The 23,889-nt window shown below is 35.0% G+C and overlaps 1 protein-coding gene across 1 annotated transcript in view; it reads right to left on the reverse strand.

Annotated features, from left to right (window-relative positions):
* Positions 1-23,889, reverse strand: part of LOC150099417 (NPC intracellular cholesterol transporter 1-like) — a 477,548-nt gene that overhangs the window by 183,973 nt on the left and 269,686 nt on the right. Inside the window, exon 17 of the mRNA XM_090404409.1 lies at positions 16,138-16,253. Coding sequence (XP_090260535.1) covers positions 16,138-16,253 — 116 coding nt within the window. The remainder of the gene's footprint in view (positions 1-16,137; positions 16,254-23,889) is intronic.

Genomic DNA, 23,889 nt, shown 5'->3' on the forward strand with positions numbered 1-23,889 from the left:
CTCGCTCATGTATCTGAGAAATTAAAAATCTCTATTTACAGGAAGTCCACTCACACCAACAGATATCTCCATGCACAGTCCCATCACTATCCACCTCAAAAACTTGGCATTGTTTCTACACTAGGCAAATGTGCTCGCTCCCTCCTCTGTGAAGAAGAAGATATTAATAAAGAACTTCATTTCTTCTTACAACTTTGCAGCAAAATGGTTATTCAAAACAAACAATTAATAAGCTACTATCCAATCCCTCTCCTTGCCATACTGAAGATAGAAATAGTGAAAACGACTACATATCCCTATCATATATCAGTTTCATTTCACTAAAATTAGCCACAATTCTTAAAAAATATAACTTCCAGACTTCTTTCACTCAAACTCCATTCCTTACTCAGCATTCCCAAGCAAAAACATAACAATCTGAAATATCCTGGTGTTTACCGTATTTGGTGCAAATGCAACATTCCTTGTTTTGGCCAGATAGAAAAATCCATCAAATTAGGTCTAGAGGAATATAAATGAGACATCACATATGGCAGAACCACAGCAAGTGCTCTGTCAAACCACATCCTGAATTCTGCTGATGCTAACAACAAAAACTCTATCATTCATCCAATCACACGGGAAAAATTGGAAAATATATTTCAATGCTATGATGTATAATATAAAGAAATCGTCCTCCATTCAGTACATCTTAACACTAACCTCGGCCATAATCTCTCAGACTGTCCTTGTGCTGCTATCCAATTTTGGTGTTCACGAGACTCTGAATACATGCATATGCCCAACAATAGAAAGATATACAGAACAGCTTCAAACATTAATGTTTTAAAAAAAACTCATGTTATGCACCTGAAGAAGTCTTCTAAGAAGAAGAAACTATTTGTGCAGTTTATTTAAATTAAAATAGTGTTTCCATTTTTTTTTTTAATCTCTTGGCTTATACTCATTTAATCTGTTTCAAAAATAAAATAATATATATGGGAGAGGCATTCACCCTGCAGTGGGTAGAAAAATAGAGGTTCATCATCATCATATATAATGCACCTTTGGTAGCACTGCAATCTTAAGTAATAAAGTCATTACATTCTAGTGAGATCCTGAGCAAATATTATGCTGTTTGGGAAGATAACCAAAGATCCTGAAAAAGCACCTTTAATTTTGAACCATCTGTGTAAATAGGCACAAAATCTGAGTATTCCATTCTATGTGCTTGAAAAAGCTGCTGGTAGGTTTTTTCTTTCTCAACATCTGTATCTCACACACAGCATTGATTTGCTATAGGTTCTTGTACCTCTCATGTATAGGATAAATATATATCTTGCAGAAAGAAAATCGATATGAGGTATATATGAATGCCAAGACAACAGTGTATTTGATGGAGTCTATACAAAATTGTCTGACCCAGTACATAGAGCTTCTAAGCATTCTTTTGTTTGAAAACTAAAGGGGCATATAGAAATCTGATCAGTGTTGTAGAGACTGACCCACTGTGAGAAAATAATTGACCATATAGGATAGTCTTTATCTAATATAATCTTTATATAATCTTTCTTCTTGAAAGATTATATAAAGAAAGTTGCAAAACTCACATCCAAAGTCTGAACCTCAACAAAAACAACTGCCTTAAGCTTTCCCAGTGTTTAAATCTAATCAGTGTATGATACAAACAGAGAACAACATCTGTTAGCACCTCAAGAGGTGGAAGGGGTACGAAGGACATTCATCCCTTTCTGGTACTTATCTCACACAAAAGGAGGAAACTTTAGGCTCATATTCTTATCAATATGAGCTCTCAAGAACATGGATTCTGTTGCAGCTAGGATTAAAGCTTGTTTATGAGATGACAGGTTTACAAGATTTTGTTGTCGCTTTTGTATTATACAGCCTCTCTTACCTTCTGATAGGGGATGCTCTACTCTGTCTTAATTTTTTGTATCTTTTTTTCATTCTTCCACCTTTCACATGCTCAGGAGTAAGCTGGGAAATTTCTCTGACAACTGGAGCATTTTGGTGTCTTGCACTTACAGTCTTTGTTCTTATGATCTTTACTGACAGATTGTTAAACCATGACAGGCAGTCAGAGAATGAGCTTACTTCTGACATTTAAAGCAGCACAAAGAGTTTGAGATACAGGCTAACTGGGCAGCTGTGATATTCTGATTTCACAGATGTTGGTGATTTAGGTGTGTCTAAAATAAAAATGCTAATTCTGGTGGGAACCAGATGACAATCCTTATATATAAGGATTTGGCTTATGGCTCTTGCTCCTTCAATTTGAAACAGATCTCTTCATCGTGAACAATGAGGGAGTATTGCTCCAATATTATTCTTTCAGAGTGGTTCACAAAGTTTTGTGGAGATAACTGTAATCAGTATTTCCCTGATACATGATGCACAAAGAGTTGCTCTGATTGTGTCTGTTTTATTGTTGTTGTTGTTTCTATAAGAATGCTCCCTGAATGGAGAGTAATGACTGAGTGTGGAGATCCTGATATTAAAATCCAGATACTAAGAAGGCTGGTATGTTTATTGATGTTTCTGATGGTGTTTGTTTCTTGATTTTATTTTTGGTTGCTGTTGCAATGGTTTCTGAACATAGTTGGGGCTTTTTTGAGGGCTCTGATAAACTAGAAGATGAAATTCATATTTAGAGGGAGTTTGTTTTCAATGCCACAGCTCCCCACTCACCAAAGAGCCACACTTGGACACCAACTCTCCAACAAGCAATGAGTGTGCTTGGGAGTCTAACACCATGGCTACCTCAGATGCCATACTGGCACCACAACAAGCCTTGGGCTCTGTCATCGTACCATTGAAAGGAGACTTACTGCAACATATTTTCTGAAAGTTTTTTCACTTGGTTATATTATAAATCAAAGATGCCAAGAAATTATATTCCTGGTTTAATCCTTTATTCAAGTGTAAGCAAATAAAAATTTGCGCTTGAAGTAACATCATAACTAAGCTACTTGTATATAGAGGCTAAAGCAGTTAATGTGAAGTTACTAGCCTCTCTATACAATTATTTATATAAATATTTTTACTTCTGTTATTAACTGCTGTCATTATTATATCATGTGAATATTGGAGAAACTGTTTATGGAAGTGTAGCAATGTAAGTGAGCAAAGGTGAACATATGAAAGATAACATGAAAGAAATTGTAAAAAATCAGGAGAATGAAAAAGTGATGATGAGAAACAGTATGCTTATGTGATGTCATTCACAGGATGGAGTATGAGTTTGTACAAGTGGAAAACATTTGGAGTGATCAAGCAAGAGAAAGAAAGTAGAGGTAGAGAGGGAGAGAAGACAAAGCATGAAAGAATGAAAGAGGAAGAAGATAGCACCGAAAGTACGGAGAGTATGATAATACTTATTCTGTAATAAGTGATTTACTAGATAAAAGCATGACAAAATTACGTTCTGAATGAGATGATTAAGGATGTTAGTAATGCTGTTAAAATAAACAAAAAAGAGAGAAAATGAAAGTGTCAACTGTCCTGACAAGTACATATGATCTGAAAAGCAAGAAGTATGGTATGAAAGAAAATATGAAAGAAGACTTACTGGAAGAAGAAAAAAAAAGAAGAAAGTAAAGACAGTGTACTGCCACAGTATGACAGGAGCATAATGAGAATAATTATGATTGTAACCGAGCCAAAGCATAGGCTTGTGCATTGTAAATATATACAGAATGAATTTGATGGACAAATGAACTTGTATATAAATCAGGGAAAGAAAACCTAGTACTACTGGAGAAAAACCTAGTATGTGTGTGTGCAGGAAAGCATGAGTGCAGAACTTTTAAGGTGAGTAAGGGTGAGAATATGAATGATCAAAAAATGCTGAATGTAGTTTCTCAGGTCTTGAATTTGAATGGGACAGTCATGACAAGTTGCAACATAATTGAGAGCGCAAGGTGTATTGCAATTCATGTATACTAATGTTGGAGGTAGTAGAAATAAGGGTGAGGATTTTGGTTTCGGTTAGTTCTATTTGGCCAAAAAATATCAACATTAGCAAAACTTGACTGACTTCTAGAAAATGGTATAAGAACAGATTGTGAGGAGGATAGTATTTTCAGAGAAGAAGAGGAGAGAACAGGATGGAGTATTATTGACAAAGAATTGCAACTGACTAGAGAAGTTAAGCAGGAAGGCAGAGTTCCATATACAGTATATTCGAGGCTATCTGGTGTGAGATAGAAGTCAAGAGAACAAAACATGAAATCAGTTGGTGCTATAGGGGAGATGCATTAACAAATTCATTGACAGAGCAAGTAACTATAATTACCTAAAATAGCATGCGATGAAGGTGATGTGAGGTTTGCGACTGCTGAATCTGGTGAAAGTATTAAAGAATTTGTCCATATCCAAGATAGCCAGTCATGTTGCTTCTTGAGAGGGGAGAATGATTACAAACCATTGACCTGGAAGGTTGCTAAATATGGAATTTTCATTTAAGAAGAGTTATATGTGGAGTTAACTAGAGCATAGTTATGACAAATTTAGAACCCAAGAAAAAAAAAAAAAAAAGAACAACAATGGAAGGATAGCTTCAATGCATGCCAATAGTAGGGAGATGACAGAAGCAGAAGTAACAGTTGAGTTACTGAGTGATCACTTTGCAAGGGTGTATATCCAGGTGAAGATATTATAATGGCAGATATTATAGAGAATGAAGTGAGAACAGAGGTGAATCAGCTGGAGATCCTTAGAATATTAAACAATCTCAGTGTGAATAATATGAGATTGGAGTGGGATGGAAAGAAAGTGCAAGAGAATTAGTAATGACATAAATCTCAGCTCTGGAAAAGTTCCAAGTAAATGAAAAGAGGGAAATATAGTTCTAGTATAAATGAAGGTTCAAGACAGAAGTAACAAACTATAAACTGATTAGTATCCTAGAAGTGGTATTTAAAGTATTGAAGAAGTGTTGGTTAAAGCAGGATTCAGGAATGGGTTGATAGAGATATGATATTCTATGGGAAGCAGGTGCTTATGAAGGATGAATCTTGCTTTAGTAATTTACTCATTTTCTATAATAAAAGTAACAGTTTGATAAAGGAAATGACTACATCATAATGCCAGATTTTTTTAAAGGCATTTGAATTGCAGAGAATAATATTATATAAACTGGAACAAATTAGAATAATTATGAAATTAGTGATAAGAGAATGGCCATCGAAGTGTCAAAGCATAGTTAGTATATGGAGGAATACAATCTAAGACAAGACAAGTGAACAGCAGTGTACCACAGGGCTTTGTGTATGTGGATGATGCAGAACTGGTAGACAACAGCTAATAAAGATGAAATAGAGATCTGGATGATTTAAATCGATTACAAGTGTGCATAAAGGATGATGGTTGCAGTTTAATGGAATGAAAGAAAATTACATATTTCAGGATGAAAATGTTATGAGCTATAATACTATGTTGATGAACTGGTCAACCATCTCCTGATTCAAGTCAAGAGTTCATATTCCAATACCATATTTTCCAGTTTATGTAACAGCCTTTCATGTGGTATTCTATCAAATGCCTTAGAAAAATCCAATATTATCATAGTGTATCTATTCCCTTAATCAAACTTCAGCTGTAACATTGTTATAAAATATGAGGTAAATTGCTAAAACATCATCAAATTCCTGACATATACCCTCAAGGGGTGTACAGAATATGATAGTACTACATGAAAAATTTATATTACTAACTTCCTATGCCCAACTTTCCTCCAAATCAATCTGTTACCTGTCAAGACTCCAACATTATATATAAGCAATCTTATATTTCTATCTTCTAAGGTGATTTTTACCATATCAATCTACTTATCTTGGTTTCCTCTGGGTCTTTTCCCTGCCAACCTGGCAGAGAATGCTTGTTTTGCTTATCAATCCTCTCCCATTCTATTCAAGTGACCATACCAGCTGAGATTAGCTCTGCTAACACATTCCTGGATGCTAACAATGTCAAGTTCTTTCCTGATATCTCATCTCTCTAATATCCTCATTTTTAATATGATATCTGCCATTGATGCCATAAGCGGTATAATAAAAGTAACTGAAATTTGTCACTTTTATTATAGAAAATGAGTAAATTACTAAAGCAAGATTCATCCTAATCTTCCTCAGGACTTTCATTTCTGCAGTCTCCAGTCTTTGGTCAAGTGTTTTACTTCTAACCCAACTCTCAGATCCATAAGTTAAAACTGGTTTGAACATAGTCTTGTATACAGCTAATTTAGTGTTTTGACTAATTTCTCTCTTATTCCATATAAATTTATTCATTTCACTTCGTATCATACCAGCATTGTTGATTATGTTGATTATTTCCATATTTAATTATCCATCTTCACTAAAAATCATGCATAAGTAGCTGAAATGTTTTACTTGTTCTATAGGTTCTCCATTCACAATGCAGTTGATATTTTCAATGCTTCTGCCTATTTTCATTGTCTTTGTCTTGTTATTGCTGACCTTCATATCTTATCTATTACAACAGTTATTTAATTTAGTCAGGGAATTTTGCAGACTTGTAGCAGGTTTATTTAGAACATCATATGCACAAAGTAAACAGCTGAGATTAGCATCTCCAATTTTGATATCAAGTTTAATACCACTTTCCTTCATAATGTCATCCATATAGATAATGAATAACAGAGGGGATAATGTACATCCTTGTCTCACACCAGATTTAACATTAAACCATCTTCCTGCTTCCTTCAATTCTAACTCAAATAAAGACCAAGTATTGCTTGATATAATGCCCCATTGACACCATATAACTGTAGCGTATTGAATAGCTTCTCTCTCTTGGCTTATTGTTATATGCCTTTTCCAGATCGACTAAACTTAAATACAAATCTTTGTTATATTCCCATGATTTCTCGACTATATGTCGTAAAGTAAAAATCTCATTCTAACAGCCTCTATTTGGCCTGAATCCAGCTTATTCACAAAGCTTCCCTTCCACAATCCTTCTCAACCATTTTTCAAATATACCTGCATAAATCTTACCAGGAACACTCAATAAAGAAATACCTCTGTAATTCTCACATTCAGTTTTATTTCCCTTTTTATATACAAGTACTATGAGAGCTCTACTCCAATCAACTGAAAAACGTCCCACTGTCCAGGCCTTCTGAACTATGGAGTGCAGCCACTGTAAGACTAAGACTTTTATACCTCTATACTTAAGCATTTCTGGTCAAATATCATACTCCAACTGCCTTTCCACATTTCAGGCTTTTGATGGCTTTTTCAACTTCAAGTATGGATATGTATTCCTGATTGCATGCCTGGTCAGTGTTTTTTACCACTGTGCTAAAACATGACCTTCCTTCAGTAAACCCCACTGCTCCTCGTAGAGTATAGCTTGTTTGTCTACCTTTTTTTGCATGCAAGTTCTTACCAACTTCTCTAAAATCTTCACTATCAAACCAGAGCTACTGGTAAGTTCATAGTTAGATACAGCAGTGTTTGCACCACCCTTGTACAATGGAACTATCATACATTCCTTCCATTCCTATGGTACCATTCCTGAGCAGAGACTCAAGTTATACAAACATGTGAAAGTCCTAGCCAATTCAGCTGAACATTCCTTTAGTAAAATGGCTTATATTCCATCTGTCCTGAATGACAAATTCTTATCTACTATGCAACAGCTCTTCAACCTCATTTTGATGAACCTCTAACTCTTCATCCTATGTAGCAGTAGCACTGTGCACCATGTTACATACACCTGGTTGATATATCTTAGCAAGTGAGCAGCTCATCAACTGAACAATCTCATTAGCTTCCGACACTAGAGTACCATCTACATTCAATAAAGTTATTCTTTCACATTCATTCTTTCTTTTGCTTGCTGCATAATGATAAAATTCTTCTGGATTGCTTTTAAGCTTGCATGGCCAATTTCTTTTCATACTCCAGTTTAGATTTCTGCACAATACTTATTACTTTTCTGGCCTGAGCTTATATATTTCATAACTCCTCTCACTCTTATTCTCACGATATTCTTTCCACACCATCTGCTTCTTGTGGATTTCCTGCTGAACAAGGTTGCATATCCATTTCACTCCCAACCTATTTATTCTTCGAACACTAGGGATACATTCAGATACTGTCTCATTTAAGCAATTTTTCAATTCCCATGCAATGCTGATATTGTTCCCATTCACTAACTCATACCGTTGGTCCAAAGAAAGTATTCTCGTAAGTTGATCATAATTTCCAGCTTTGTAATTCAACATGTAACCTGTTCTAATCGGAGCATCAATACAATTAGATACTTCCCAAGATAGCACAGCATGATCACTGTCACCAATTGCTGGTAAAATAGTCATATTCTTAATAGAGACCCCCCCTTCTAACACTGAGCAAATTCAACACTCTTTGACCTCAAGTTTCTTCTTTCACTTGCTGCTGCTTGAGAAAGTGGTCTCACTACAATTCAACAAATTCCTCTTCTTTCTTATCATGAGATTTCTCATCTACCCAATCAATGTTTGGAAACTTAGTCACCCATAATGATCACGTTGTTTGGTACCCGTAGGAGTGATCACTCATTTGATACCCATAAGGCTAAATTTCTTCATTCCCTGCAATGAGCTGCCAGTTCTGTAGCAACACCCACCATATGTTTCATTTTGTTAGCCTCCATTTCACACCAGATAGACTCAAACTCACATGGGACATTGTTACCATCATTGCTTTCTTGTGTTTCTACCCTAACTGGACTTAAGTAATCTAATATTATTAGTAGTACTCCTCCTCCACTCTTATTTCTCCTGTCATTCCTAAAAATAATATATCTGTTACACTTGATCCTAGTTAACGATGCTGATTAGGGTTAGAAACTGGTTTGATGATAATGATCTCTATTTGAAAAAGGGAGCAGAGTACTGTATACTAAGAAGTGGTAACCTGGTTATATTTTATAACAGGATGATGACAAACCCACTGGACAAAGAACAGGCACATATGATAATTTTATGGATTTGAAAAAGTCTGATAGAATATCACAATGATTTATTGGTATTAAAATCACAGAAAATGAACAGTAGACTGGTGACTTCACTGTGGAAACAGATTACAGATAAACAAGTTATGCATTGAGCACTGTTGTTTCAAAGGAAAGGGGTAAAAAAATGATATTCCACAAGGTCTTCTCAGGAGCTGCTGTTTAATTTATATATTGGTGATGAGGTCCACACTGCTGTAATTAATTTCTATACAAAATGACATTGAATATGTCCATATGAACAATATAAACTTATAAAATTAACTCCTTCTATAGACTCTAGTCCAGTTCTTTAGGATTATGCTGACAAAAATATAAACCTTTTTTAAATATAGGGATCACAAAAGCTGACTCTCACTATGGTGAGTCGAATATTCTAATATTCCCATTCTGACATGGGAGACTTCAACTATGGGGATATAAACTGCAAGCTGGAAAGAGCATATGGCAAGATGGAAATGGAATTTATAGTTACTTAGTTACAGTTACTTAGGGATAATTACCTAAAACAGCATGAAGGAGTGGACCAATAGTTTGAGAGTGTTGGATCTGGTAATAGTTTCAAAAGATATATCTATAACTATACAGTAGCAACTGTACCTCTGATCTCCGGATTTTGTGTAACCCCAGTTAACATCATGGCTGTTCAAGTCACCTAATACAACATTAGTCATGTATGCATTATTATTGAGGAGGATGTCAGGGAAGGAAAAAGCTTCTTCTGCTGGTTTATAGACTGAGGCGATTGAGATATTGTTAAATGTGATTGTAATAATCTCGATGTTTCTATTGTTCACTGAATCAATGGAAAATGGCATCAAGTTTTCTTTTGTAAATATTGCACTACCATTGATGAGAGCTTGGTCCACCTTTGCAACGAGTTGCCTCAGTCCTGAAATTTCTTCAGGAGCAAACTTTGTTTGCATACATTTGGTTAAACTAAATTTATTATAGTCTAACCAAGTGAAAAATAAACTTCTAACATCTTTCTCTAAATCCAGAGTAATTTAATAATAAGGTGGTACACCTTTTGGCAACTCATATAGGTAAATATGACCTCTCCATTGCTTCTGCCTTAGTATCACCACTTTGGGTCTGGCTCCCACTGACGAGACCCCAATAAAGGTAGAAACCAGTCTGAGTAGTGGCCCTTCCCTTAATGCATAACATTATACATATCCACAAGGAGATGTGCTTTGCATTAAGGGAGATACTAAAAGGAGGAGTGATGAGAGCTTGGTCCACCTTTGCTATGAGTTGCCTCAGTCCTGAAGTATCTTCAGGTGCAAACTTTGTTTGCATACATTTGGATAAAGGATTAAACTAAATTTATTATTGCACTACCGTATTTATCATGGGGTATTTCTTTGATGAGTTTCATTCCATGGATGTATGATCCTGTAGCACCTTCTCCTCTGTGAGTTTCTTGCAGGCAGAGCAATTGCAGTCATTATTTCTGCAAATATTTGCAATGAGATCTTGCTTGACACTGGAGAAACCTTCAATATTAAATTATATTATTTTTAGGCTTGGCCCCCAGGGGAACCTTTAGGGCAGGAATTTGGGAGCATTTTAATTCAATCACGTGTGTTTGGTTGATAGCAGCTTTGGCTTCCCCTAATGGGTACTAACAGGGTACAGGAACAAGAACCTAGCTGCTGCACACCCCAGTTACTAAGTAATCACTTTGAAAGGAGATATCATCCAGGTGGAAACTTTGCGATTCATGATATGACATAGGCTGTTGTGAGAACTGAGGTTGACGAACTGGAGGTACTCAACATATTGAAAAATATCGATGTGAATAGAGCAGTGGGACTGGATGGTATGTCAGCTCATGTGCAAGAGAACTGTCTCTGATGAGATAGTTTAATTTAAGTCTCAGATCTGGCGAGGTTCCAGCAGAGTGGAACAATGGCAAGATAATTCCATTGCATAAAGGTGTCTCCAAGACAGAAGTAGCAAAGAGTACAGACCAATTAGTATCTTTGGAGTGGTGTAAAGTATTGGAAAAGGAATCAGTGGGTAGGAATAAGATGCTCTATAATTGGCAGTATGGTTTTGTAAATGGCAAGTGCTGCCTTAGTAATTATTTTCATTTTACAGTAAAGTGATAGCAGAACTGGATAAAAGAAAATGGCTATGGTATGATAATGCTGGACTTTACAAAGGCATTTGACGATATACTACATGGAAAACTGTTACATAAGTTGGAGCAAATGGGAATGGATATGAGGCTGGTGGCATGGATAGGGGTGGCTTACAGGCAGACATCAGAGGATAGTGTATGGTGGAGCGGAATCTAGGAGAATGAGGATGACTAGTGAGGCATCCCAGGCCACTACTCTAATTTGTATATTAATGATACAAAAGATTAGAGGGGATATATTTAGTTGTTTGCTGACGATGCAAAAATGAGTAGGGCAATAGCTGATAAAGGTGAATGTAGATATCCTACATGATGAGTTAAATAAGTTGGCAGTGTGGCAAAGGACAATGGTCATAAATTTAATGTTGCAAAATGTAAGATAAGGTAAGGTAATGTAATGCACTTAAGGTTGAAAAGATTACATACTTTGTATCATATTGATGGTAGTGGATTACATGAAATTGACAAGGCTAGGGATCTAAGTACGATGGTTGATAGATTTGAAGTTCAGAGGACATATTGCAAGGATTGGCAAAATAGCTAAGAGGATTACTTGGAAGTTGAACATACAGACAAATAAAGATAGGGAAGCTATTATCTCTCTTTATGAGGCTATGATTTGGTCACATCTTGACTACTGGGCATACATTTAGTAACATGGTTCCTTGGAGATCAGGTGGTGGTTGAGAGGATTCAGAGAAGAGTGACCAAACTGGTGACAGATCTGTGGAATGCTCCCTATGAGGATGGATTGAGTGTTTGGGTTGCAGTTTGACTGACAGGCAGAGTACAGGGGGGGGAACACGATAGAGCCTTATAAGTTACCAAAGGAATTCTATAAGAGCACTCACAGAGGTAGTTGTGAGTTCTCCAACAGTGAACTTAAGGAGAGGTATGATAGGTATTGTGTAAATAATGGTTAGTGCAGGTCTTCCATGAGAAATCGTTTGACTACATGGAGATACCTGTATAATAATAATAATAATAATAATAATAATATTCTAAACACCATTAATTCCCTTGTCAGAAACATCTTAGCGTCCCTCTTTGGAAATGTGTGTGTGTGTGTGTTTGCCATTGCAAAATACCCTAGCAAGTGACAACCTTAATCTCTTATAGTCAAATCTCATTAAATTGTTTAAAACCAGAGGTAGTTATTCAACACCATCTACCATAAACACAAAGAAATCTGTTCGGGCATTTCAATTATTCTGAATGTTTTCTCCAAAAAATCCAACAATGCTGGATGCATGAGATATCATATTGTTGATAGCTAGACCTTATAACAAGCATAACCCACAGGAACAGAAATGCTTATTTGGCAAAATGGAATGACTCAGAACTAATTGCATCTTCAATAAATTTGAGTCCAAATATAACAAACCAGGGAAGTTCGCATCACATGGTAACTTACAGTGTGATGTGAACAGTGTGAACTGAGAGTGTAAATGACTGTCATTAATAATCTCTAGATTTTGTTAAGATAATAATGAGAAATCTTCTTTGTCTACATAATAACTAATCATCATCATCAAATTCCTGCCATATACCCTCAAGGGGTGTACAGGATATGACAGTACTACATGAAAAATTTACATCATTACTAACTTCCTATCTACAATTTTCCTCCAAATCAGTCTGTTACTTGTCAACACTCCAACATTATCAGATCTCATATTTCTATCGTCTAAGGCACTTTGTACCGTATCAATCCACCTATATCTTGGTCTTCCTCTCAGTCGTTTTCCAGCCAACCTGGCAGAGAACACGTGTTTTGCTAATTTTTCCTCTCCCATTCTATTTAAGTGACATTACCACCTGAGATTAGCTCTGCTAACGCATTCCTGGATGCTGACAATGTCAAGTTCTTTCCTAATATCCTCATTTTTAATATGATATTGTCATTGATGCCATCTGTTCACGCCTATAATCTTTCTCAGGACTCTCATATCTGCAGTCTCTAGTCTTTGGTCAAGTGTTTTACTTCTGACCCAGCTCTCAGATCTATAAGTTAAAACTGGTTTGAACACTGTCTTGTATATAGCTAATTTAGTGTTCCAACTAATTTCTTTCTTATTCCATATGAATTTATTCAATTGACTTCCCACCATACCAGCTTTGCTGATTCTGTTGTCTATTTCTATATTTAATTTACCATCTTCAGTAAAAATCATGCCTAAGTAGCTGAAATGTTTTACTTGTTCCACAGGTTCTCCATTCACAACACAGTTGACATTTTCAATGATTCTGCCTATTTTCATTGTCTTTGTCTTTTTATTGCTGACCTTCATACCATATCTATTACAACAGCTATTCAATTTAGTCAGAGAATCTTGCAGACTTGTAGCGGATTTATTTAGAAATATAACATCATCCGCATAAAGCAGAGAGCTGACATTAACATCTCCAATTTTGATATCAGGTTTAATACCACATTCCTTCATAATGTGATCCATATAGATAATGAATAACAGAGGGGATAATGTACATCCTTGTCTCACACCAGATTTAACATTAAACCATCTTCCTGTACTTCAATTCTAACTGCTGACTTACAACTCAAATAAAGACTAAGTATTGCTTGATATAATGCCCCATTGACACCATATAACTGCAGCATATTGAATAGCTTCTCTCTTGGCACTTTGTCATATGCCTTTTCCAAATCGACAAAACTTAAATACAGATCTTTGTTATATTCCCATGCTTTCTCTACTATTTGTCGTAAAGTGAAGATCTGATCCTGACAGCCTCTATTTGGCCTGAATCCAGCTTGTTCTTCACCAAGCTTTTCTTCCACAATTCTTCTCAACCGTTTCTCAAGTATACTTGCATAGATCTTGCCAGGAACACTCAGTAGGGAAATACCTCTGTAATTCTCACATTCAGTTTTATTTCCCTTTTTATATATGGGTACTATGAGAGCTCTACTCCAATCATTGGGAATTCGTCCCTCTGTCCAGGCTTTCTGAACTATGTAGTGCAGCCACTGTAACACTTTTATGCCACCATACTTCAGCATTTCTGGTCGAATATCATCTACTCCTGCTGCCTTTCCACATTTCAAGCCTTTGATGGCTTTTTCTACTTCAAGTATGGATATGTATTCCTGACTGCATGCCTGGTCAGTGTTTTTTACCAGTGTGCTGTCATCACTGCTTGTTTCATTTAGCAGTTTTTCAAAGTAATTACTCCATACTTCAAGGATATCTTTTTCTTCTGTTTTCATATCACCTTTATCATCTCTAACTCCTTTTACAGCACTCTTTCCTCCATTCCTAAGCTTCTTCAACAACCTCCAGAATATTTTGCCACCTTCTTGATATTTAATTTCTATATTCTTGCCAAAGTCCTCCCATGACTTTTGTTTAGCTAGTTTTACACACTGTTTAGCTTTCTTACATTTGTCTCTGTATTCTGTAAGAGTAAAAGCTGACTTATTTGCCAGGAACTTTTGATATGCTTTCTTCTTTTCCTTCACTGCCTCTTTAACTTCCTGTGTCCACCAGGGAGTTCTGATTTTTTTATCCATGCACACAACCTCACCACATGCCTCTCTGGCAGAATCAATCAATGTTTTCTTCAGAGTTTGCCACTGAATCTCCAAGGTTTGATTCCTGCTCTCAAACTCTTTCATTTTCTTTTCAATAATCTTTCTGTATTTTAGTCTACAGTTCACATCTGAGAGCTGCTCAACTTTTATTCGCTTTAAAACTTTCTTACATATTATTCTTTTCAATATGAAATTCAATTTTATCCTGCTCAAGACTAAATAGTGATCACTTCCAATTTCAAATCCTCTGTACACTCTGGTGTCCTGCACCAGGGAGAAAAGATCACTATCAACAATAACATAGTCAATGAGACTTTTCTTATTCCTAGCCTCTTCTCTCCATGTGAATTTGTGCACATTTTTATGTTGGAACATGGTGTTAGTAATAACCAGTCCATGTCCTGAGCAGAAATCCAACAGATATTTGCCATTATCATTAGCTTTGCTCTTTTCTCCAAATTTTCCCAAAATATTTTTGTATGTCTCACAATCATTTCCTACTCTGCTATTTAGATCCCCAACAAGGACCAACTTTTCCTTTTTCATCGTGTCAGTTGCTTTTTCTAAAGCCTCAAAAAATTCCTCCACTTCTACCTTAGTAGAACCTTCTGTGGGACCATAGGCACAAATAAGTCTCATTGTCCAGTTCCCCATTCTCATATTTGCCCACATTACTCTACTTGAGACTGACTGCCATTCAAGAAGATTAGCCTCGTATTTTGTGTTGAATACTATGGCTACTCCTTCTTTTCCTTGATTGTTATTGCCTGAATATAACATTTTGTATTTATTGCTCAGAAAGATCTCACCAGTTTTGGTCTTTTTTGTTTCAGTCACCCCTATTATGTCGATCTGGTACTTAACTATCTAAATAAAAATGAGCTTTATTAGAAAACCAGATTCTGATCAAAATAAATATTTCATTCTCAAGGAAGTGGGAGAGATTGTTACAAACATACTTTAAAGATGCAATAACCATTTCCTGACCAATTATCTTTAGGCTCACATTCAAATGCAAAAACCATCACATTATTATCTTAGAAGTTTAAAATAATATTCTTGGCATCAATTGACACATTAGGCATGCACATCTAGGTATCCACTAGGTATCCATTCTACTGATAAAGTAAATACTAATGAGTATCTTTTTCTGGTCTTTTATATAAAATAAATGCTATATAAATGTTAATTACAGATATACTTTTTTGTAATATTCTTTCACAGGAAAAACTTTCTGTTATACACTTCAGACTTCTATAATCACTAGGATCATTGAAATTTTCAGTTTTTAAGAATGAATGGATTAAAAAAAAATACAAACTGAAACAGTATGGTTGGGAAAAGCTTGTGAAATGAAAAGAAATATTATTTCAAACTTTCAAATTATTACTTCTATTGTCAAACTGAGTATTACCTTTATCACTGGTTGGACAAAATGTTCCATTGATATATTTTCTGCAGCATTTGTCACTATAAGCCCAACCAAAGTATCCATCTAGCCATGATATTGGAGGTTCAGCAATGTATGTTCTGAAATTTTAGAGGAAAAATAAACACTGTCATTGCAATTTTGCACTTATACATAAATATTATTCTTCATATATAAAACTTTCATCAAAATGAAAAAAAAAAAAAAAAAAAAAAAAAAATTAAAAACTAACAAACCTGTCCACATCCATATGTGACGTCATCTTCAACGATAAAACAATAAATCTTCACTACTAGGCTATTTATGTGTAGAAAGTAAACACTTCACATCATCTGCCTTGGTATTTCGTAATGCTAAAAACACATATTTTCAGATGTATAATACCTAGCATTATGGAAAGAGTCAGTACACAAATTGGTTTTGATCTTTATTGAGGTCTCATTAGCAGGAGTCAGGACCAAGAGATACCAAAGTTAAATTAATATCGAAGAAGTCATTATTATTATTATTACTGCAAGGGCACCTCCAACGGAGTTCTAACCCTCACTGTGGGAGATCCAAACTATCAACATAATATCTAGTGCACCTCCCCTTGAAACCATTAACCTCTCTACTGGCTGAGGTGAATGAAATAGTGAGAAAAAATTGCGCTTCTTATCCATGTTATTCGTTAGGTGTTACAGAATCGTATCCAGATTTAGCTGGAAGTCTATAGACATCGAGGTCGGTTGGGATGTTAACAGGCAAAGCACCCACAGCTGACTCAGGCAACCATTCCATTCACTCACCACTTTCTCAAACAACTTCTTACTCAACTTCCAGGGATGACCTCTTGTTCTGTCCCCCTCTAGCCAAGTGCTAAAATATTTTGTTTGTATTAATCCTATAAATTCCTTTAAGTAACTTGAACGTTTCTATCATATCCCCCCCCCTTAACCTACTGACCAACTTTTGCAACACACAAACCCTCAATCTATCCTCATAGGGAGCCTTCTACATAACACACAGCATCTTAGTCACTTGCTTCTGGATCCTCTCCACCACTTCCTCATTCCCAAGAAACACAGGTGACCAGACCTGAACGTACTCTAGGTGTGGTCATAACAAGGCTTTATAAAAAGGAATGATAACTCCCATTTCTCTGCTTGTTAGTGTATTCTTCAATAACCAAATAATCATTTGATCTACTTTGGCTATTTTAGCAACATGCCCTCTAAACTTCAACTCTAGCTACTACTACCACCCCTAAATCCCTGGCTTCATCAATTTTCTAGAGTACAGGTCCTTCAATGGGGTTCACAGCATGTAATCTTTGTATTCCAAAAAATATATAATTCCTCAACAAGTAATAAATAGGCCTATCACCTTTTTATTAAAATACACCGGATTAGATAGTCATAGAAAGTTTTTTTTTCACTTTGTTAAAAATTAAATTATTAAACTTGCCAAGAAATTAATTCTTTATTCTTGTTCAATTCTTTATTCAAGTGTGAGCAAACAAAGTTTACGTGTGAAGGAGCTTCCCAACTAGGCTACTTCTACATAGAGGCATGACTTCCCATCAATTGCCTTAGTATCCCATAATGCAGAACACACATCCTTTTAGATGCATATAATTCTTTGTATCATAGGAAGGGTTATTACCTTCATTATGTACAATGCACAAATATATGATGCTATGCTTTATGGGAGGGATCACCAATAAAGGATTAACACGTTCATTGCCAAGCTGAAAATTGGAATTTCGTGTGGTGGCCAAATTTTTTTATTTAGTTTTATTGTGCTCAAAATAAGTTAATATATTATTTATATGCTTTTATTATTATATACATAGGATTTATGTACTCTAAATATCTATTATGCGATATCGCATGATATGTATTTCGGTCAAATAAGTTATATATTTTACAAATAAAAAACATTTAAATATAATAATTATAACTTTAATTATCAGTCTTTTATAATCACATAGAATTTTTGAAAATAACGTACAAATAGAAAAAAATAATTATCAAAAATCAACATTTATAGGGACCTTAATAAAAAACAAAAAACAAAAAAACAATACTCTAAATAAATAAAAACCCAACTTCAAGCATGTTAATCAACGAATAACTAAACAAAATCATCGTGTCGTCGCCTTGTCCGAACAGCCGATCATGCGATAACGCGTGATCGGCTGTTTGGTGAGGACTCGCATCACACGATATCGCGTGATAGGCAATGAACGTGTTAAACAAGAATATAATTTCTTGGCAAGTTTAGTTTAATTTATAACCAAGTGAAAAAAAACTTTCTACAACTATATCTAATCTGGAGTATTTTAATAATAAGGTGACAGACCCATTTACTACTTGTAAATGGGAAATATATGACTTCTGAATTAATCCAACCTTAGTATCCCTTCTTGGTTTGGCTCCCACTGATGGCAGCATGCTTCAGGGGGAGTAGAGTTCTGCTTGGTGGCTGGTTTTTCCTGTCACTAAGTGGAGCCACCACTGCTGATTTTCCTGTCCTGTCCTGGAGTGATTTAGGTCAGGAGTGATGAGTTTGGTATTGATCCCTTAGGATCACTCAGTGAGATTTAGAGTGATCTTGTATATCACTCAGAGTTTTTGGAGAGATATCCCTACACTTAAACATATCTCAAGAAAGGTCAAGCCCAGTCTGGGTAGTGATCCTTCACATAATGCATAGCATTATACATACAGTAATCCCTCGATTAATGTGCCCCCGATTAGTGCGTCATTTTTTTTCAATACTGAAATTCGATTAGTGCACCTATATACATCTTAAAAATAAATGTTACAGATATTAAAAATTTTCTCATCATCATCATCATACGTATCAAGGATTTAGGCCTGTTCTGGCCTTAGAAGTCATCGTTGAATCGTTTAAGAGGATGTCCTGGTTTTCTCTTTCCTAATGGCTTTTAAGGCTTGTTTTGGTAATCTTTCTGTTTTCATTCTTTGAACATGTTCCATCCATTTATGTTTATATTTTTTAATTTTTTCTATTACTGGTTCTTGGTTTAATTCTTTCATAATATCTTCGTTTCTTTTGTGATCAAATAGGGTATAAATTGTAGTTTTTCTCATAAACTTCATTTCTGCTGTTGTTAATCTTTGTTTGTCTTTTTGTTTTATTGTCCAGATTTCGCTTCCATACATTAAGACTGGTCGGGCTAATGTATTGTATACTTTTAGTCTGGTTTGTTTTTGAACTAGGTTTGGTTTAAATATAGAGTTAATTACACCTGTTATTTTTAAATATTTTGCAATTTTTATGTTTATATCTTTTTCATTTTCATAAGTGATCATATATCCTACGTAGTAAAATGAATTCACCTGTTGTAAGATCTTGTTATCTATTACTATCTTAGTTCTTGCTGGATCTTGTCCTTTAAAGGCCATAGTTTTTGATTTTTCTGTTGATATTATCATACCATAATCTTTGGATATCTCATTTAGATTTAAAATAGCTTTCTGCAAGTTATCTTCAGAATTTGTAATTATTATTTGGTCGTATGCAAAGAGGAGAGTGTTTAAGTTAACTGTAGGTGAAAGTTTAATTCCTTCATGTAAATTTTTACTCCATTTTATTATTATTTCATTTAAGTAGATATTAAAAAGAGTTGCTGAGAGGGGACATCCCTGTCGGACCCCTTGGTTTATCTCTCTTGTATATGATAGCTCGTGATTTAATCTTATTTGTATTTGAATTATTTTCATATATACTTGTGATAGTTTTCAGGATATTATTTGGTATTTGTCTTTCTTTTAATATGTTAAATAATATGTTTCTTTTAACTTTGTCAAATGCTTTTTCAAAGTCAATAAATGCAATATGTGTTTCCAAATTATATTCTCTTCTTTTCTCTACTATTAATTTTAGGCAAAAGGCTGGGTCTATACATGATCATCCTTTTCTAAATCCATTCTGTACCTCTAGAATAAAGTTTTCGGAATATTTCATTAGTTTGTTATTTAAGATTCTGCTATATATTTTGTAACAGGAATTTAGTATACTGATACCTCTATAGTATTCAGGGTCATCTCTATTACCTTTCTTAAAGATAGGAATCACAATTGCTTTTTTTCGATTCTATTTCCCCCAATACTCAAATACCAGTTGAGTAAATTTTATTTAAAAATAGTAAGAGTCTTTTTTTGAATCTTGTTCCTGCGTATTTATATATTTTTGAACCTAGCTTATCTTCTCCAGGTGATTTTCCGTTTCTTGTTTCTTTCAGGCTGATTTCTAATTCTTCTTCAGTTATTTTCCTTTTCATTTTCGTTGATTGTTTGCCAGTTGTCTTTTTTAAAATATTTGTCTGTCCACAGTTCTGTCTAGTAATTTAGAAATCTTCTAATTATAATTCAGTGTTTAATTTTATGTTTTCTTTGGTATCTGCATTTAGGTGTTTCAAAATCTTATACACATTGGGTCTTATTTTATATAAATCATGTTCTAAATTAGAAACAAATTTATTCCATGATTCTCTATGTCTTTTTCTGACTTCTCTTTTAGCTATGGCTCTTATTCTTTTATATTCTATTTCATCTTCTAATCTTTTACTGCTTAACCATTTGTGATAGGCTTCATTTTTCTTTTTAATTATTTCTTTGATGGTATCATTGAAGATCTTCAGCTTTTTTCTTTTATTGAATTTTTTGGTCTTTCCTAAGCTTTCATTTGCTGCTACATTTAGTATCGTTTTTATATTAAGCCATTCTATTTCTATTTCTTCATTTTGTTTTATTTTATCTAGATATTGGTTAATTCTTTGTTCATATAGCCATTGTACATTTGTGTCATTCAATAGTCTAGTTTTATAAGCAAATGTTTCAATTTTTCTTTCTGTTCTTGTTACTTGTAGCCATTTAGGTGGTAATCTTAATTTTATTTTAACAAGGAAGTGGTCACTGCTTATTTCATATCCTCTGTGAACTCTAACATCTAGTGAAAATTTTGATGTCTTTTCATTTAATATGAAGTAATCTAATATTTATTTCCATCCTTTTGCTGCCCGAGTATATTTATATGTCTTTATGTTTATAGAAGGAATTCATTATTTTTAGGTTATTATAAACTACAAAGTCAATCAATTTTTTATCATTTCTGTTTAGAGTGTGTTCTCCATGTATTCCTATATTATTATTAATTTTTGTGTTTCCAATTCTTGCATTTAAGTCTCCTGCTAAAATTATGTAGTCATTTTTATTTATTTTATTATATATGTTTTGTAGCTGATTATAAAAATCAATATTATCCTGTTCTCTTCCTTCTTCTGGGGCATATAAACCAATTATTGTTAAATAGCCTCTATCTATTTTTATTCTTGCTTCTATTATTATTTCATTCCATAATTTATAATGTTTTAACTGTTTTGAAAGGGAGTTATGTATTCATATCATGACTCCTGCTTGTGCACTTTGGTCTCTGTCGACTCCACTGTATATCACATTAAAATTTTCAGTTCTCATAGTTCCTTTTAATTTCTTTTTTGTTTCAGTGATTACTGCTATTTTAAAATTTCTTTCATTTAGTAACTGGTCTAATTCTATTTCCTTATATGCTATTCCTCTTACAATCCAGTTTGCTATGTGTATTATATTTTGTCGTTTCCATTTTCGTTTTCCCTTTTCCATTCCAGGGTCATTTCCCATAGATTCAATCCGATTATCTTTTTCTGTCAGCTTACAAGTAGGATTATGTTCTCCATGTCGGGGGACTAGCCTGACAATGAAATAGTTCAGTGGTAGGGCTGCTACCTTAAGGCTTCTGAACTAGCCTTCTTCCGAATTTAAACCCATAGGAGGAATAGAGTATAATGAAGGGGAAAGAGTAGATTATAGAAGAAATATAGTAAGGTTTATAGAGAGGGCATAGTTGTAAGGCCAGAAATGAAAAGACCCCATGGCCCTCGAGTACTCTAATAGCATAAGGGTCATAAAGTAAGAAGAGTTGGCTGATAAGGCCTTATAGGAAAGATTAAAGTAAGTGGATCTTTCTCAAAGTAGAAGAAGGAGAGGATAGATCCAGCTAGGGGTCCATGGGAGTGCCGCTTCCCTTACAATCAAGATGATCGCCCCTTATGGCCGTGTTGGTCCACGAGTCCTTATTCAGTATATTCGGACCACTCCACCATATATATACAGGGTGTTCGGGATAAATTTGACATATTTATAATTAATTATATTTTTCCGTAAGTTACATGTATTAACACACACTTCTCTTCATTTAAAAGTTTGGACCCTTCTTCATTCATATACAAGATGTCAGAAAGGATGGATAGCTGGAACCCACCTGAATCATGGAAGAGAATAACTTGTATCATGATGATTCGTGCCCGCCATCAAAATAAGAATATTACGACTGCTGCCCAATGCTCCCTGAATACAGTAAAAACAATCAGGAATGAACTAGAGACTTGCAATGGTGACTACGAGGATGTAGCAAGAAGAAAGATCCCTAGCAGACGATCTGATTGCGTTCGTACAGCAGAATTCCTCGCAAATCTGCAGGAACAGGTGTTGAAGAACCCTGGCATTGGAATTCGGGCTTTGTTCGTGGAGTTGCTAACTGTAGTCAAGCCCTGGATAACAAGGGTAGCCAATGGTAGGCTGTATGTATGGCAGCAGGATTCGGCCCCTTGCCACACCTCTGGGAAAAGTCAAAAATGGTTGTCTGAAAATTTCTACGACTTCACCAGTCCAAATGTTTGGCCTCCAAACTCCCCAGACCTTAACCCCATGGATTATTTTGTATGGGGCGCAGTTGAAAAAGACACCAATCGCACTTCCAGTAATACAAAAGCCCAGTTAATGGATAAAATTAAAACAGTTTTTGCGGCCCTTCCCAGGGAGACTGTAGCATCAGCTTGTTCGAGGTTCCGAAGCAGAATTGAAGCTGTGATCGATGCTAATGGTGGTTATTTTGAGTAAATCTTGTTGATAGTATTGTAATTAACTCTGCCTGTAATGTTTTTTTGTCAATTCATTAAATTTAATAGATACAAAGAAGATTTTCTTTTTCCTTACGAAACTGTCAAATTTATCCCGAACACCCTGTATATATATATATATATATATATATATATATACATACACACACACGCGCGCGCGCGCATGTACACACACAGACACACGAGCACATGGTGGGCTCCCCTATCCGCCACCCAGGGGACGCGCTCTCTAAGGGTTACAGGGTCCCCTGAGAGTTAAAATTTTCTATCTATATATTTTATGGCTAACTATTTTAAAAAATCACTCACCAGAATGAAATAATTTAGTTACCAATTTAAAACATTTTACGAAGTTATTTTTAATGGCATACTACACTACTTCCATGTATGCTATGTTCCAAATTTTTATTGCCAAAATTTATGTCGTCTGCTATAGTAGGCCCACAGATTCAAGACCCTTCGACACTTCTGTGCATGTCACATAAAGGAGAATCCATTCCGATAATAGGGTAATCAATCCATCTTCTGGGATGAGTTGTTTATTATTACACATCAGAAAATTAACTTCTCTTTTATGTTCATTGTAGTTTTTAAAGTGGTAACTATTTTGCTTGCATAAGAGTTGGGAAATTTTATCTATAAAGCACATGATTTCACGTGTTGGCGACCACTTCATACATCCTTCATTTCTTTCTCCCCTCCAATGATAACATCCAATAATTAATTAAATCTCATTCTGAAGAATTGTGCGGTTTTAGATGCATAGTGGG

This window comes from Typopeltis vanoorti, chromosome 14 (assembly GCF_054136105.1).
Source record: "Typopeltis vanoorti isolate ZY-2024b chromosome 14, IOZ_Tvanoo_1.0, whole genome shotgun sequence".
In the NCBI taxonomy this organism is placed as follows: Eukaryota; Metazoa; Arthropoda; class Arachnida; order Uropygi; family Thelyphonidae; genus Typopeltis; species Typopeltis vanoorti.